At 38.1% G+C, this 13,960-nt stretch overlaps 1 protein-coding gene across 1 annotated transcript in view; it reads left to right on the top strand.

Moving 5' to 3' along the window:
- eIF3i (eukaryotic translation initiation factor 3 subunit i) overlaps positions 1 to 13,960 on the top strand; it is a 44,133-nt gene that overhangs the window by 14,086 nt on the left and 16,087 nt on the right. The window contains exon 3 of the mRNA XM_067146521.1: positions 4,564 to 4,716. Coding sequence (XP_067002622.1) covers positions 4,564 to 4,716 — 153 coding nt within the window. The remainder of the gene's footprint in view (positions 1 to 4,563; positions 4,717 to 13,960) is intronic.

Genomic DNA, 13,960 nt, shown 5'->3' with positions numbered 1-13,960 from the left:
AAAACCACACGTAGCAATACTAACATCTTACACAATCCCAAATCAGTCAACAACATAAATCAGTACAACCACTCAGGTGTCTACCGCCTGAAATGTAATGATTGCGAGGCCAGCTACGTAGGGCATACCGGGAGAAACTTTCAGATACGATATAACGAACACATAAATGCAGTTAAACATAGACATTTTTCAGCCATGGGACAACATATTAATGACCAAAAACATAGATTCACAAATATTAACAATGACATGCAAATTCTGAATACCAATCCTAAGAGCCCCTTGCTCAGTATATTGGAAGAATTCTACATAAACTTAGACCAATACGTCAACCCAAATTTCAGCTTAAATGAAATCACAGAAAAAACCAACATTCTTTTCGATACAGTCATTCCCCTTCTAAAAAATTATTATTTGAAAAGAATTAAGAAACAACTCACAAATACAAATGAACCGCTTAAAGACTTCCCCTACTCTAGCCCCGCTCCCTCCACAGGCGCTCCACCCAACCCTCCAAACCTCTCCTCCGCAGCCGCGAATTGCAGCCCCAGAATAACACGTAACAGATCTCGACGTGCAGCCGTGCAGCGCACACAGTGCCAACACTCAACGTAAGTACTTTAATACACAACTCACTTTTCACAGCCTATTACACGCCGTTTCTTATGCAAACTATTTCTACTTACAGATATCATAATCTACAACATAAAAGAAGCCCTCACGCTATCACCAGAACAAATGTACATTGGCTAACATCGACATAATTTAAACCTTACTTCAAGATGTACGGCATATCAAATTAATTTCAGCTCATAATAGGCACTATTTAACTTAATAATGGCACACGCAATTCTTCACAACAACATCTGTGTACCAAGATAACTTCATCACCTGCATACTAGCAGTAGTCAAGGAAAATTGGAACAAATGAAAAACAATTATAAGCCTCAACTTTAGCATATATACACCATGTACTTGCCAATTTACAAGTACAATGCAGCAATAACAAACAGTACAGATTAGAACAAAAAAATTGGACCCATTTTATTTGTTTTTACCATTTCATCCATTTTTAACCGGCCTGTTACATCGGGTCTAAAACTTTTTACGTATACATATTCTTAAAGATGATAAATGCTGTTAATATGTAACAATTTTACAAACACTAGTGTGAACAAGTGTAAACTTCATTTGATGTTCAATAGATTAGGCACAATGAGGTGATATGCCTCACATAACAAGTACTTTTAAGCCAAAGAAAAAGATCCATTTACTATTTTAATAAGCAACTTTTTAATGTTTGGTTTTAATTGGGTCAGTTGTATGAAGGTGTAATGTCTTATATGTGATGTTTTTGAAACCAAGTTAATGTGTGTCAGCTGAGGATGACCCCATAGGGGTCGAAACCGGTACTGAATTTACTGCATTATAGTAAATAAATATTGTATTGATAAGGTGGAGGCTTCTAAATTATTTTTATGTTGTAGTAGCAATCAATACGGAAATGAAGCTAATAGATTATGATAGCACATCTGTAAACTGAGTTGAACTGGTCAGTGTATGCAGGAAGAAGTTATATATACTTGGATCGAGTTACAGCCGATGACGGTATTATTACCAACAAGTGAGTTGGCTATGCCACTTGGGTGATGTAGCTACATTCAGGAGATAGTGGGTTTGAACCCCACTGTCAGCAGGCCTGAAGATGGTTTTCTGTGGTTTCCCATTTTCATACTAGGTAAATGCTGGGGGCTGTTGTTTAAGACCACTGTTGCTTTCCTCCCAGTCCTAGGTCTTTTCTGTCCCATCATTGCCATAACACCTATCTGTGTTGGTGCAACATAAAACAAATAGTGGATATCATTATTGTTGAAAGTCATCTGGTCATTCTCCTTTTTCACTACTACTGCTAAATTTATTCATTCCACCCCTGAAGGGGGAGGCGGGCCTCCTAGACTGTGGCGCTGTATCTCAGGCCAGGATATATTTATTAGAGAAGGCGAGGGGGGTTGGTGGCCATGGCCTATACTATTAACTCTCCTTGCATTCGCCTTAGTGTAGGAGAATGGGAAACCATTCTCAAGACAGTCGACGGTGGGGACCAGCCCCCACGTCTCATTCATTCCCCTGTTTTCCAAATATCTGCTCGTAGTTGATCAATCCCATATGCTTTATAATACTTAATTTCCTTCAGCGCCATTTACATTTTCAAAATTCTGTACTTATTTTCATCCTCCAATGCACTTGCCTCCTCTTCAATCTCTGTCTTGTACAAGTTCTCGGTATATTTGCACCATCTATTCATACCTTTTGAAGTTCTTTGGCTATCATGCCATCCTTTCTTTTTATTTCTGTGTTGGTTGTCTTCTTCCCACTTACAAAAAATAACTCCATGGCTAATCTATCAATCATCTTAAACTTCCCCCCCTCCCTCTCCAGTTTCTCCTATTCCTCATATTTCTCTGCCGTCCATCTTGCTTGTTCACTTTCTCAGTTCATTATTCAGTCTTCTGTACATCATTTTCTCTTTCTTTGTCTGCACATTATTACATTTTTACCTTTCTTCCATCTTGTTCAGCATGGTTTCCATGACCTATTTTTAAATTTGTTTGCACTTTCTAACTTCAGTTACTTCTTTTGCTGCTTCCATTAGACTTCCCCCTCATTTTCACCCTTTATTTCCACACTTTATATATCTGCTCCTGTTCCATTTTATCATAAAACTTTCTTCCAATTCTGTACTTTTTTCTTTCTCTTCCAGTATTTCCAAATCAGATTTCTCTCTTGGTTTTCCTCTCTTCACTTTCTCTAACTTCACTCTTGAACTCCACTGCCAGGTTGTGAGCAGAATCTATATCTACTCCTAGGTAAGCTTTGGTACTCTTCAGACAGTTCCTGTATCTACTCTGCACCAGGATGTAATCTATTTGATACCTCTTTGTTAGTCTCAATATCCATGTGTAGTGTCATTTGTGGTTCTCAATTAAGGTGTTGCCAGTTACTAGATCTGTACAAAAATTAACTTTGTGTCTAGTTCAAAATTCCCGACTGTCCCTTCTCTTCCTTCACCCACCACAACATTCCAAACCCTTGTGACAATAACACGTGTACCAGATCATTCTGTTTCCCTTTCAATCGTATCATCAGTCTATCATCAATATACCCCACTTTCACTAATTGATTTTTTTAATCGTGCCATAACAATATTCATGCGCTATTACTTCTTCCCTGTTTTCCTGAGTAAAACATAATGATCTCTACTTTCCAGCTCTCTATTTCCACCCTATCTCATCTTGCCCATTCCAAGTACATCCAGCCAGAACTTCTTCATCTCCTGTTTTCCACCTTCCAGTTTTCCTGCTTGTAGTAGAATGAGGACATTTCACATACCAATTCTTAGCTTCCTCTCTTCTTCAGTCTTCCTCCACCCTTCTTCTTCCCATTGTTAGTAAATCTTAATGTAATACCCTCATGGAGATTCTAAGAGGGTTTTACTTCCAGAACCTTTTACATGGAGAGCCATACCATACCATGCTCTTCTTGGGATATCTTTAGGGATCTGTTATGGAGAAGTTTCCCATTGGCCATTTAATGGCTCTTCTGCCTTTAGGGGTAGTTTCCCACTGCAAGGGAAAAAGGGTGCCCTGCACCCAGAACCACTCATCTGTCATCCGAAGAGACAGCACTTGGTAGAAAGGGGACCACTTTAACCAGAGGTCAGTTGGTCTGTGGATGCAGTGTAACCTCCGGTCTGGGATACATACTCCTCAGGGGTTCCTTTAATCATCACTCCCACTCCAATTCTTGCCGTCATTGCTCCAATATAGTATGTATCCCTTCATTTTCTTTCTTCCTCTCCCCTTACACTTTATTTCAATCAGTTCCATTATCGCTACATCCTCTTCCTCCATAAAATCAGTAATCTCTTCAGCTTTCCCAGTCAGACTTGTTCCCTTCTTTATGGTGTCTGTTACTGGTTGCCTACTTTTTACAGTTCCCCCAGCATATAGAGAACTTTGAATCCTGCATGGTAACACTCTGATCTTTTCCATACCATCATCAGTATAGGCTGTTATGTAGTTGCCAGTCTGAGTCATTTTTACAGCTGCTGCCACCGTTTCTTCAGGCTGCTCTTAACACGGAGAACATCGCAGATGTGACAACTGATGTCACATCTGCAGTCTCTGCTGTACCAAAGCCCACCTTCTCTGCCTTTGATGCTGCCTTTTTATTACCTACAGTTAATTCATCTTCATACAGTGCATTTCAATTCTTATCTGTATCATCATTCTTGGTGAGAATTTACTGTTCTTAAATTGTGACTTTCCTGTTGGAAGCTCTTGGTGTTATTTTTCTCATTATGCCTGAAAACCACCCTGTCATGCAGTTTCCAGAATTGTAACTGTTCAAAAACCATAGTCATATTAACGTAGGATTTCATTTTTGTTAATCCATGTCTGATTCCTACGCTGTAAATCACTTAAAATGTTTTCTATATAATTTTAAATTTCTAAGTTCTTTTAATGATTTAAATGTGATATTTTGTTTTCTTTATTCCTACAGGGAAAGAGATAGGAAAAGTTGGCGCTAATTCATCAGTTCGAACATGCTTGTTCAGTTACAGCGCTAATATGGCAGTATATTCAACTGACAAACAGTATGGACACCAGTGTGAGATGTTCATTATTGATGTCAGAAATGCTGATGAATCTGTTGGTAAGTTAAGTTAGTGCATTATCATCTTGGATGGTGGCTTTTTTTTTTTTTTTTTTTTTTTTTTTCCAGTGATCCCTTTAATTTTGTTTATCAAGTAAATAATGTAGACATTGATGGATTAATTTTTTAATTCAATCTTGAGGAATCATGAAACAATACAATGACTGTTCTTGGTACGCTTACTTCACCATCAAACATCCTGAAGAGTATAAGCTATGGTACTGTAGAAGTCCATTATAACGAGAATTCATGATTTGGAAAAGTTTACTTGCTATAATGAATTGTCATTGTGCAATTTTTGTAATAGTCTTTAAAGACCAAAAAAGCATTAAAATACACATGAAATTGCAATTCGATCAAAAGTTACAATTTTGTGGATGATTTCCATACTGCGGCTTACTCTTTAGTAATTTCCTAATTGTAATACTGTGTGAATGTGCATGATCAATTTTATTCTTAAAAATTGTAATGGTAGGCTTCTACGACAAACGTTTCAGTTTTATTACTCAAACAGAATCACCTAATTTAATCGTGCATGTATTATGAAAACATGTTTCAAACCCCAGTAGAGCAACAATTGCACTTTTGCTATAAAGTTATGTGGGAACAGCCTTTCTAAATTTCAACCAGATGTGAGAATATATTATAACCTGCCCTCGGAAATGTGATACTGCTGTATCTTGAAGTATTGCATTATTATTTAATTTCTGTACCTAGTATTAAAATTAAGCAATAATTTACTACAGCCTTTATTTCTAATGAGTTAATAAGTGGTCTTGATCTGCACTTATTGCAGAAACTGCAACAGCACCTTCAAATGTCGATAAGAGCAATTGTATTCATTATATCACTTGATGTTGTGTGATCACTAGGAATAACGGATGAATCGGCTAAAAGTTTCTTGTTAAGCATATTTACAACATGTTAAACAATTCAATCCGCAACTTGAAGGGAGTGACAAAAAAAAATCATTATGTACAATGCTAACAGACCCGAAATAAGAAGACTGTAAAGATATAGTCAACGGTCCACAGCTTGGCCTCAAGATCTATATGAAAATCTTACTACGTCTATATCGTGCAAAGAAATAAAATATATATATTGATGAAATCAACCTTGGAAATGGACATCATTACCAAATAAACAATGACATGTGTAAATTAGATCAGAACACCGATCGGCTCCATCTCTCCATCTTGATGACCTTGCCCTGTAAATCACATGCTTACATCATGTTATGAATGATACCAAAGAAATAGTGTTCCTTTTTGATCATTTTTACCTCTCATACCTGGTTGCACTACTCAATTTGATCTATTACAAAGTGATCATGTTGATGTATCCACAAAGACGCCCACAAAATGCTGTCAGTTGTATACTCTATTTTATTTACAACTTATTTACACATTATACGCACGCAAATAAATAAGCTGCCATCATAAACAAAACACTACTACGAAAGAATAAGAAGAGACTGCAACATATGCATGTCAACTACCAACCCAACAAAACCAATTCACATACCTGACTTCAAACATTCGCCAACACGACTTCCACACAAGTCCCATCGAAACAACTCCACTCTACCATCAAAACTGCCTCTTTATATACGTTACATATTTTCTCGTAAATTTGAGAGTTTCCAATAGCCGAGTTACAATGTAAGGAACTTTCTACATACTTCTGGTTGCACATAGCATTGTTCTGGACTTATTACAGTGTGTTGCACATTGTTACATTGGATTATATATATCATATTTGCAGGTAATAATAAATTATATACTATTAATTCCATGTGCTTACATTAACTAAACTCATACATACAGCAGATGTTTCATGATATAACCTCACAAATAATACGATGATTGTGATTTATACCAAATAAAGTCCGGACATAACTACGTAAATAATAATACTAAATGTATGTAAATACTTCATAGCCATACCTCACAAGTAGTAGTAATAATAATTAAAAAAATAATAACAGTATTTGTATTATTTACCCATGGGTTAAAGCATATTGTTTCCAAGTTGTATTAGTCTATTACACTTGCGTCAGTGCTAACAGATGACTTACACATTCAACACGTGGCCGCATATTGAACCCAAAATTTCCCACTGTCTTTATATCTTTCACTCGTATAAAATGATCAAAACTCCTGATTTTGTTTTTCCTCAGATTTATTAATCCATTTTTCTCATTGCTATTGATAATCATATTACTACGCATTGCAAAATCAGGCTACCCAATTCTGTTACCATTAGAGACTTTGTAGAGATTCTCCTTTCCTACTTTAGGGCTTAAAATCTGGTCATTATTCAGAAACTGACTAAGAATTGTTAAACTGGATTTAGAAACAGTGGTAATTCAGTTTTCCCAAAATGCTACATTTACAGACGTTGAAGATTCCAGTGAGAAGCAATACAGATAAACCTCGTTAAGATGTTTCTGCAGAGGACAAGGAAAAAGAACATTAGTTCAGCCGAAAACGTACTACTAAATGCATGAATAAAAACTATCCAACGGGACTATGGATAGAGCCCTGCGCGGATACACAAAATAATATCCGCACCCGCGAATGGTTATCCACATCTGCGGATATTGTAAATATTTAACTACAGTATATTACACCCAAGGTATTGGAACGGATAGATCTGTTAACATAATACAATAGGCCTGACAGCTGGCACTGGACCGCCACAGTCACAGGTTTGTCAGGAGTTTTCTCTTGTGACAACTACCAACGTATTGACTTTTGTTGCTTCCTTCCAATAATTGCGGGCGGGAGCCAGTTAGGTTTACGTCAGTTTTACGGCTTTTTGGACTCAAAGCTCTGTATACTGTATATCACTATTCTCCCATACCAATGTCAAGGGTCACCTACCCATAAGCAAAAATAAGAGTATACCTGAGTGAAAATAAATAAACCTCATTATTTAGAAATTATCAGCAAAATTATCTGCACTGCCGTACAGTTTGTATCCGCCAAGACACTAACTTAGTGGATATCCGCACCCGTGCATGACTCTAGCTATGGAAACACTAGATAAGATTTTTTCCGACACTACGGCATTTTATTCTGTGTATCCGCTGGTACAGTGAAAACTATGAAGACGTATGTATGTATGTATGTATGCCAGTGTTTCGCCCCAGTGTGCCAGTTTGGGCTCCTAAGCTGGTAACCAGCACACGTACCAAGATGCGTGCTAGTGCATGTAGTAGAGGCCTCTGCGCACTTTTTAATTAAGGACTGTTTCTCGATTCAATTTTTTTTAGCATATGGCTTTTAGTGCTAGGAGTGTCCGAAGTTATATTCACCTCGTTTGGTGCAGGTCTTTCTATTTGACACCCATGGGTGACCTGCGTGTCTAGGTGTGAGATGATAATGAGGTTGGGAAAGGGTAAAACCTGGTGTTGGCACTTAGTCTACTCCTGTCGAATAACAAGGAGTCTTCAACAACAATAAAGGTGTTTTAATTTGTTCCACCTATTCAATACTTTTATTTTCACTTATAGTGGTTACATAAATAGACTCTTAGTTAAATGGGACATGTTTCGCCCTCAATTAAGGGCATCTTCAGCCTAAAAACAATCATCAAGAATACAACTAATATTAAAAGTGAAAGCTAAAAGGTTAGCCAGTTATTAAAATTCAGAACATAAAAATGTGAAAAATGATACAATATATAAAGATGCTAATGGAAAACTGTCTATGATTAAACTATAATCTTGTCGGAGACTAAAACTTCTTCCATTAAAATTCTAATTAAAAACAGTTCATTTAAAATATTAGTGGAAAACCAAAGTGGTAATAATATAAAGCCAATGACATGAGGGCGTGAACACAAGCATAAGCATGATTGTCATAAATACAATCTTTCCAAGGCTGCTGATAAAGTTCGTCAGCATAAAGTGAGACAGAAGCATCCGTTGAAAAATTGTAAGTAAGGTAAATACCTACCGGTGCTAAGATTTTGGTAACAACCTGGAAAGGCTAGGTCAAGCAGCAGGGAAACCTTTCTGGACAGTAATAAAGAATCTTAGGAAGGGAGGGAAAACGGAAATGAACAGTGTTTTGAGTAATTCAGGTGAACTCATAATAGATCCCAGGGAATCACTGGAGAGGTGGAGGGAATATTTTGAACATCTTCTCAATGTAAAAGGAAATCATCATGGTGGTGTTGCAAACAGCCAAGCTCATGGGGAGGAGGAAAATGATGTTGGTGAAATTATGCTTGAGGAAGTGGAAAGGATGGTAAATAAACTCCATTGTCATAAAGCAGCAGGAATAGATGAAATTAGACCTGAAATGGTGAAGTATAGTGGGAAGGCAGGGATGAAATGGCTTCATAGAGTAGTAAAATTAGCGTGGAGTGTTGGTAAGGTACCTTCAGATTGGGCAAAAGCAGTAATTGCCCCTATCTATAAGCAAGGGAACAGGAAGGATTGCAACAACTATCGAGGTATCTCACTGATTAGTATACCAGGCAAAGTATTCACTGGCATCTTGGAAGGGAGGGTGCGATCAGTCGTTGAAAGGAAGTTGGATGAAAACCAGTGTGGTTTCAGACCACAGAGAGGCTGTCAGGATCATATTTTCAGTATGCGCCAGGTAATTGAAAAATGCTACGAGAGGAATAGGCAGTTGTGTTTATGTTTCGTAGATCTAGAAAAAGCATATGACAGGGTACCGAGGGAAAAGATGTTCGCCATACTGGGGGACTATGGAATTAAAGGCAGATTATTAAAAGCAATCAAAGGCATTTATGTTGACAATTGGGCTTCAGTGAGAATTGATGGCAGAATGAGTTCTTGGTTCAGGGTACTTACAGGGGTTAGACAAGGCTGTAATCTTTCACCTTTGCTGTTTGTAGTTTACATGGATCATCTGCTGAAAGGTATAAAATGGCAGGGAGAGATTCAATTAGGTGGAAATGTAGTAAGCAGTCTGGCCTATGCTGACGACTTGGTCTTAATGTCAGATTGTGCCGAAAGCCTACAGTCTAATATCGTGGAACTTGAAAATAGGTGCAATGAGTATGGTACGAAAATTAGCCTCTCGAAGACTAAATTGATGTCAGTAGGTAAGAAATTCAACAGAATTGAATGTCAGATTGGTGATACAAAGCTAGAACAGGTCGATAATTTCAAGTATTTAGGTTGTGTGTTCTCCCAGGATGGTAATATAGTAAGTGAGATTGAATCAAGGTGCCGTAAAGCTAATGCAGTGAGCTCGCAGCTGCGATCGACTGTATTCTGTAAGAAGGAAGTCAGCTCCCAGACGAAACTATCTTTACATCGGTCTGTTTTCAGACCAACTTTGCTTTACGGGAGCGAAAGCTGGGTGGACTCAGGATATCTTATTCATAAGTTAGAAGTAACAGATATGAAAGTAGCAAGAATGATTGCTGGTACAAACAGGTGGGAACAATGGCAGGAGGGCACTCGGAATGAAGATATAAAGGCTAATTTCGGAATGAACTCGATGGATGAAGCTGTACGCATAAACCGGCTTCGGTGATGGGGTCATGTAAGGCGAATGGAGGAGGATAGGTTACCTAGGAGAATAATGGACTCTGCTATGGAGGGTAAGAGAAGTAGGGGTAGACCAAGACGACGATGGTTAGACTCGGTTTCTAACGATTTAAAGATAAGAGGTATAGAACTAAATGAGGCCACAACACTAGTTGCAATCGAGGATTGTGGCGACGTTTAGTAAATTCACAGAAGCTTGCAGACTGAACGCTGAAAGGCATAACAGTCTATAATGATAATGTATGTATGTATGTATGTATGTATGTTTTTCATTAGAATTTTAATGGAAGAAGTTTTAGTCTCCGACAAGATTCTAGTTTAATCATAGACAGTTTTCCATTAGCATCGTTATATATTGTATCTGTAATATATTCAGTTAAGTGTTCATATTATTTCTAGCAAATACGAAGAATGTAACCTTGCGAGTACAAACAGCTGTAATAGTGTATTACCAGCGCAGGCTGGAGCGTTGTATACGTCGTAAGTCATGTGGTTCAATAAAGCACCGCATTGGCTACTCCCCTCTAGCCCACCCCCAGCCACAGCCTTCCCTCTATCTCCTGTCAGTCTTGCATAGGCAGTCTTGTGTAGTCCGTCTTGTATTGTCAGTTGTAAGTCGTGTACCTACTTCAGTTCGTTCCTCAGCCGATGTGGCATTTTAAAATTGTGTTTCTACTGATTGTTTACCCCAAGGTGTTTCAGATGTAAAAATTGGCGACGAGGTAAATTATAATATTCATCACGTTCCAGCGCTTCCTCATGGCGACAGAACATTCTGGTCCGTTCCACACTACATGACTCAACATAGTGCACTCTGTTCTCTCGAACATTCTTCTCACGACGTAATATTGGGTATGTCTTTCACTCCATGCCTTTGAACAACAGTTTTTTCGCTGCCTTTTCGACTTTAGCTCACTTCTATCACGCCATGTCCTTAATTGGTAATATTGGACCCTTTGCCAGTTCAGAAGAAACTTGGTCAACCTACGTGGAACGCTTTGAACTTTACGTCCAGTGCAATGATATTCCAGATGCTAAAAAAGTTAGCACTTTTTTGACAGTGGTCGGTGTTAAAACCTACAATTTGTTGAAAGATTTAATCAGACCTGATAAACCTTCTCAAAAACCCTTTGAAGCCATAGTTCAAATTGTCCAAGACCATCTTCATCCTAAACCTTCCTTTATTGTGGAAAGATATAAATTCAGCAGACGGGATCAATTGGAACATAAGACTGTATCCGAATATATTGTTCAACTTAAGCAGTTATCCAAGTATTGCGAGTTCGAAGACAAACTTCCTGATTATCTCCGGTACAGATTAGTCAGTGGCATCCGTAACAAATCTATCAAGAAACAACTACTGTCGGAGGAGAATCTCACATTCCAGAAGGCGGAACAGCTGGCGTTATCGTTGGAAGCGACCAACAAGGACGCAGTATCCTTGGCCTACCACCCCACACCCCGCCTGCAGCAGTTTTCAACACGACATTCTCCGAGCTCCAATGTACCTCATGTGTCATTGCGTGTTGTGAAAGTGCCTCAGTGTTTTTGTTGTGGTTATAAAGGTGGTCATACTACTGCCAAGTGCCGTTATCGGGAATATGTTTGTCATTTTTGTCGAAAGAAGGGTCACTTAGAGAGGGTGTGCAAGTCAAAACATAAGAGCAAGTCTCAATTTCATGTAAAACCAAACATGCCTACAAACAATTCTTCATTTTCTAAGGGTAGTAAGAATCCGCAGGGAAACAAACTTAAACCTAACCAGCATTATATAGACTTACATAAACCTGTTGTTAGTCACGAAAAATTGTGTGATGAGGTGTATGATATTTGTAACATTTTTCAGTGTGATGAAAATGATCAAATCAATCAACCTCAGTTAGGTAACATAACAAAAGTTGAGCCTATTAGAGTAAATTTGATTGTTGAAGGAAAGCCAGTTAATTTTGAAGTAGACTGGTGCTTGTGTATCTGTTGTTTTTTGAAAATTTTTACAAGGCTAACTTAAGTCACGTACAATTGATTCCCACAGCCTTAGTTTTAAATTCTTACACCCACGAGAAAATCAAGCCTGTTGGGAAGTTAGAAGTAAATGTTCAATATCAGTCCCTGGAAAAGAGTTTAAAACTGTATGTTATTAGTAATGGGTGTAATCCTCTTATGGGGCGTGATTGGATTAAAGAGCTCCAAGTTGTTATAAGCATTCCCAGCAGTGTAAATAATGTAAACTTATCGAATGTAAAAACCAATGCAGAGTCTAAATTAGTACAAGACTTATTTAAGGAATTTCCAGAGGTATTTACTAGTAAATTAGGCTGTTTTAAAGGAGATCCAGTAAAACTAAACCTTAAGCCAAATGCATTTACCTAAGTACCACAAACCTAGGTCAATACCTTATTCTTTAAGAGAAAAGGTTGAACAAGAATTGCAAAGTTTAGTGGATGAGGAATTTCTTTCCCCAGTATCCTCAAGTGAATGGGCCACTCCGATTGTGCCGGTATTAAAAAAGAATGGTAAAATCCGTATTTGCGGAGATTTTAAGGTCACTTTAAACCCCTTTCTAGAAGTAGATAGACACCCACTGCCTAGAATTGAAGACATCTTTGTTGTCTTACAAAAAGGGGATAAGTTTTCTAAAATGGATCTGTCATCAGCTTACATGCAGTTGTTGTTAGTGGAAGAAAGTAAAAAGCTATGTACTATAAGTACCCACAAAGGGTTATTTGCTTACAACCGTCTTTGTTATGGAATCTCGTCAGCACCGGGTATTTTTCAAAGAGTTATTGAACAAATACTACACGGTATACCTGGTGTGGCCTCATTTCTTGATGATATTATTGTGACAGGAGCAAATACAGCAGAACATTTGTCAAGGTTACGAGAAGTGTGTAAACGCCTAAGTAGTCTTAGTTTGACTGTTGGTAAAGATAAGTGCAAGTTTTTCTGTGACAGTCTAGAATATTTAGGCTATGTCATAAGTAAAGATGGTTTAGCTACGGCCAGTGATAAGGTCAGAGCAGTTGTTGAAGCTCCAGTTCCTAAAGATGTTACACAGCTTAAAGGATTTCTTGGTCTTGTGAACTACTATGCTAAATTTATTCCTAATGTAGCTACTATTCTTACACCTTTGTACCAGCTACTTAGAAAAGATACAGCTTTTCACTGGAATTCAGCTTGTCAAAAATCTTTTGAATTAGTCAAAGAAAAATTAGTTTCAGCTCAGGTACTAGCACATTACAACCCTAACTTACCACTCAAGTTGTCATGTGACGCATCACCTTATGGCATTGCAAGTGTTTTAAGTATAATAGAAAAAGATGGTACGGAGAGACCACTTTCTTTTGCAAGTAGAGTCTTAAACTCAGCTGAAAGAAACTACTCCCAAATTGATAAAGAAGCCCTGAGCATTGTGTATGGTGTAAAGAAGTTTAATCAATATTTATGGGGAAGACATTTTACTCTGTGTACAGATCATAAACAGCTTCTAACAATTTTTGACCGGGCGAGTTGGCCGTGCGCGTAGAAGCGTGCGGCTCTGAACTTGCATCCGGGAGATAGTAGGTTTGAATCCCACTATCGGCAGCCCTGAAGATGGTTTTCCGTGGTTTCCCATTTTCACAACAGGCAAATGCTGGGGCTGTACCTTAATGAAGGCCACGGCCGCTTCCTTCCAACTCCTAGGCCTTTCCTATCCCATCGTCGCCATAA

The sequence above is a fragment of the Anabrus simplex genome, chromosome 4 (assembly GCF_040414725.1).
Source record: "Anabrus simplex isolate iqAnaSimp1 chromosome 4, ASM4041472v1, whole genome shotgun sequence".
NCBI classification, from domain to species: domain Eukaryota; kingdom Metazoa; phylum Arthropoda; class Insecta; order Orthoptera; family Tettigoniidae; genus Anabrus; species Anabrus simplex.
This window is presented reverse-complemented; position numbering and strand designations above follow the sequence as displayed.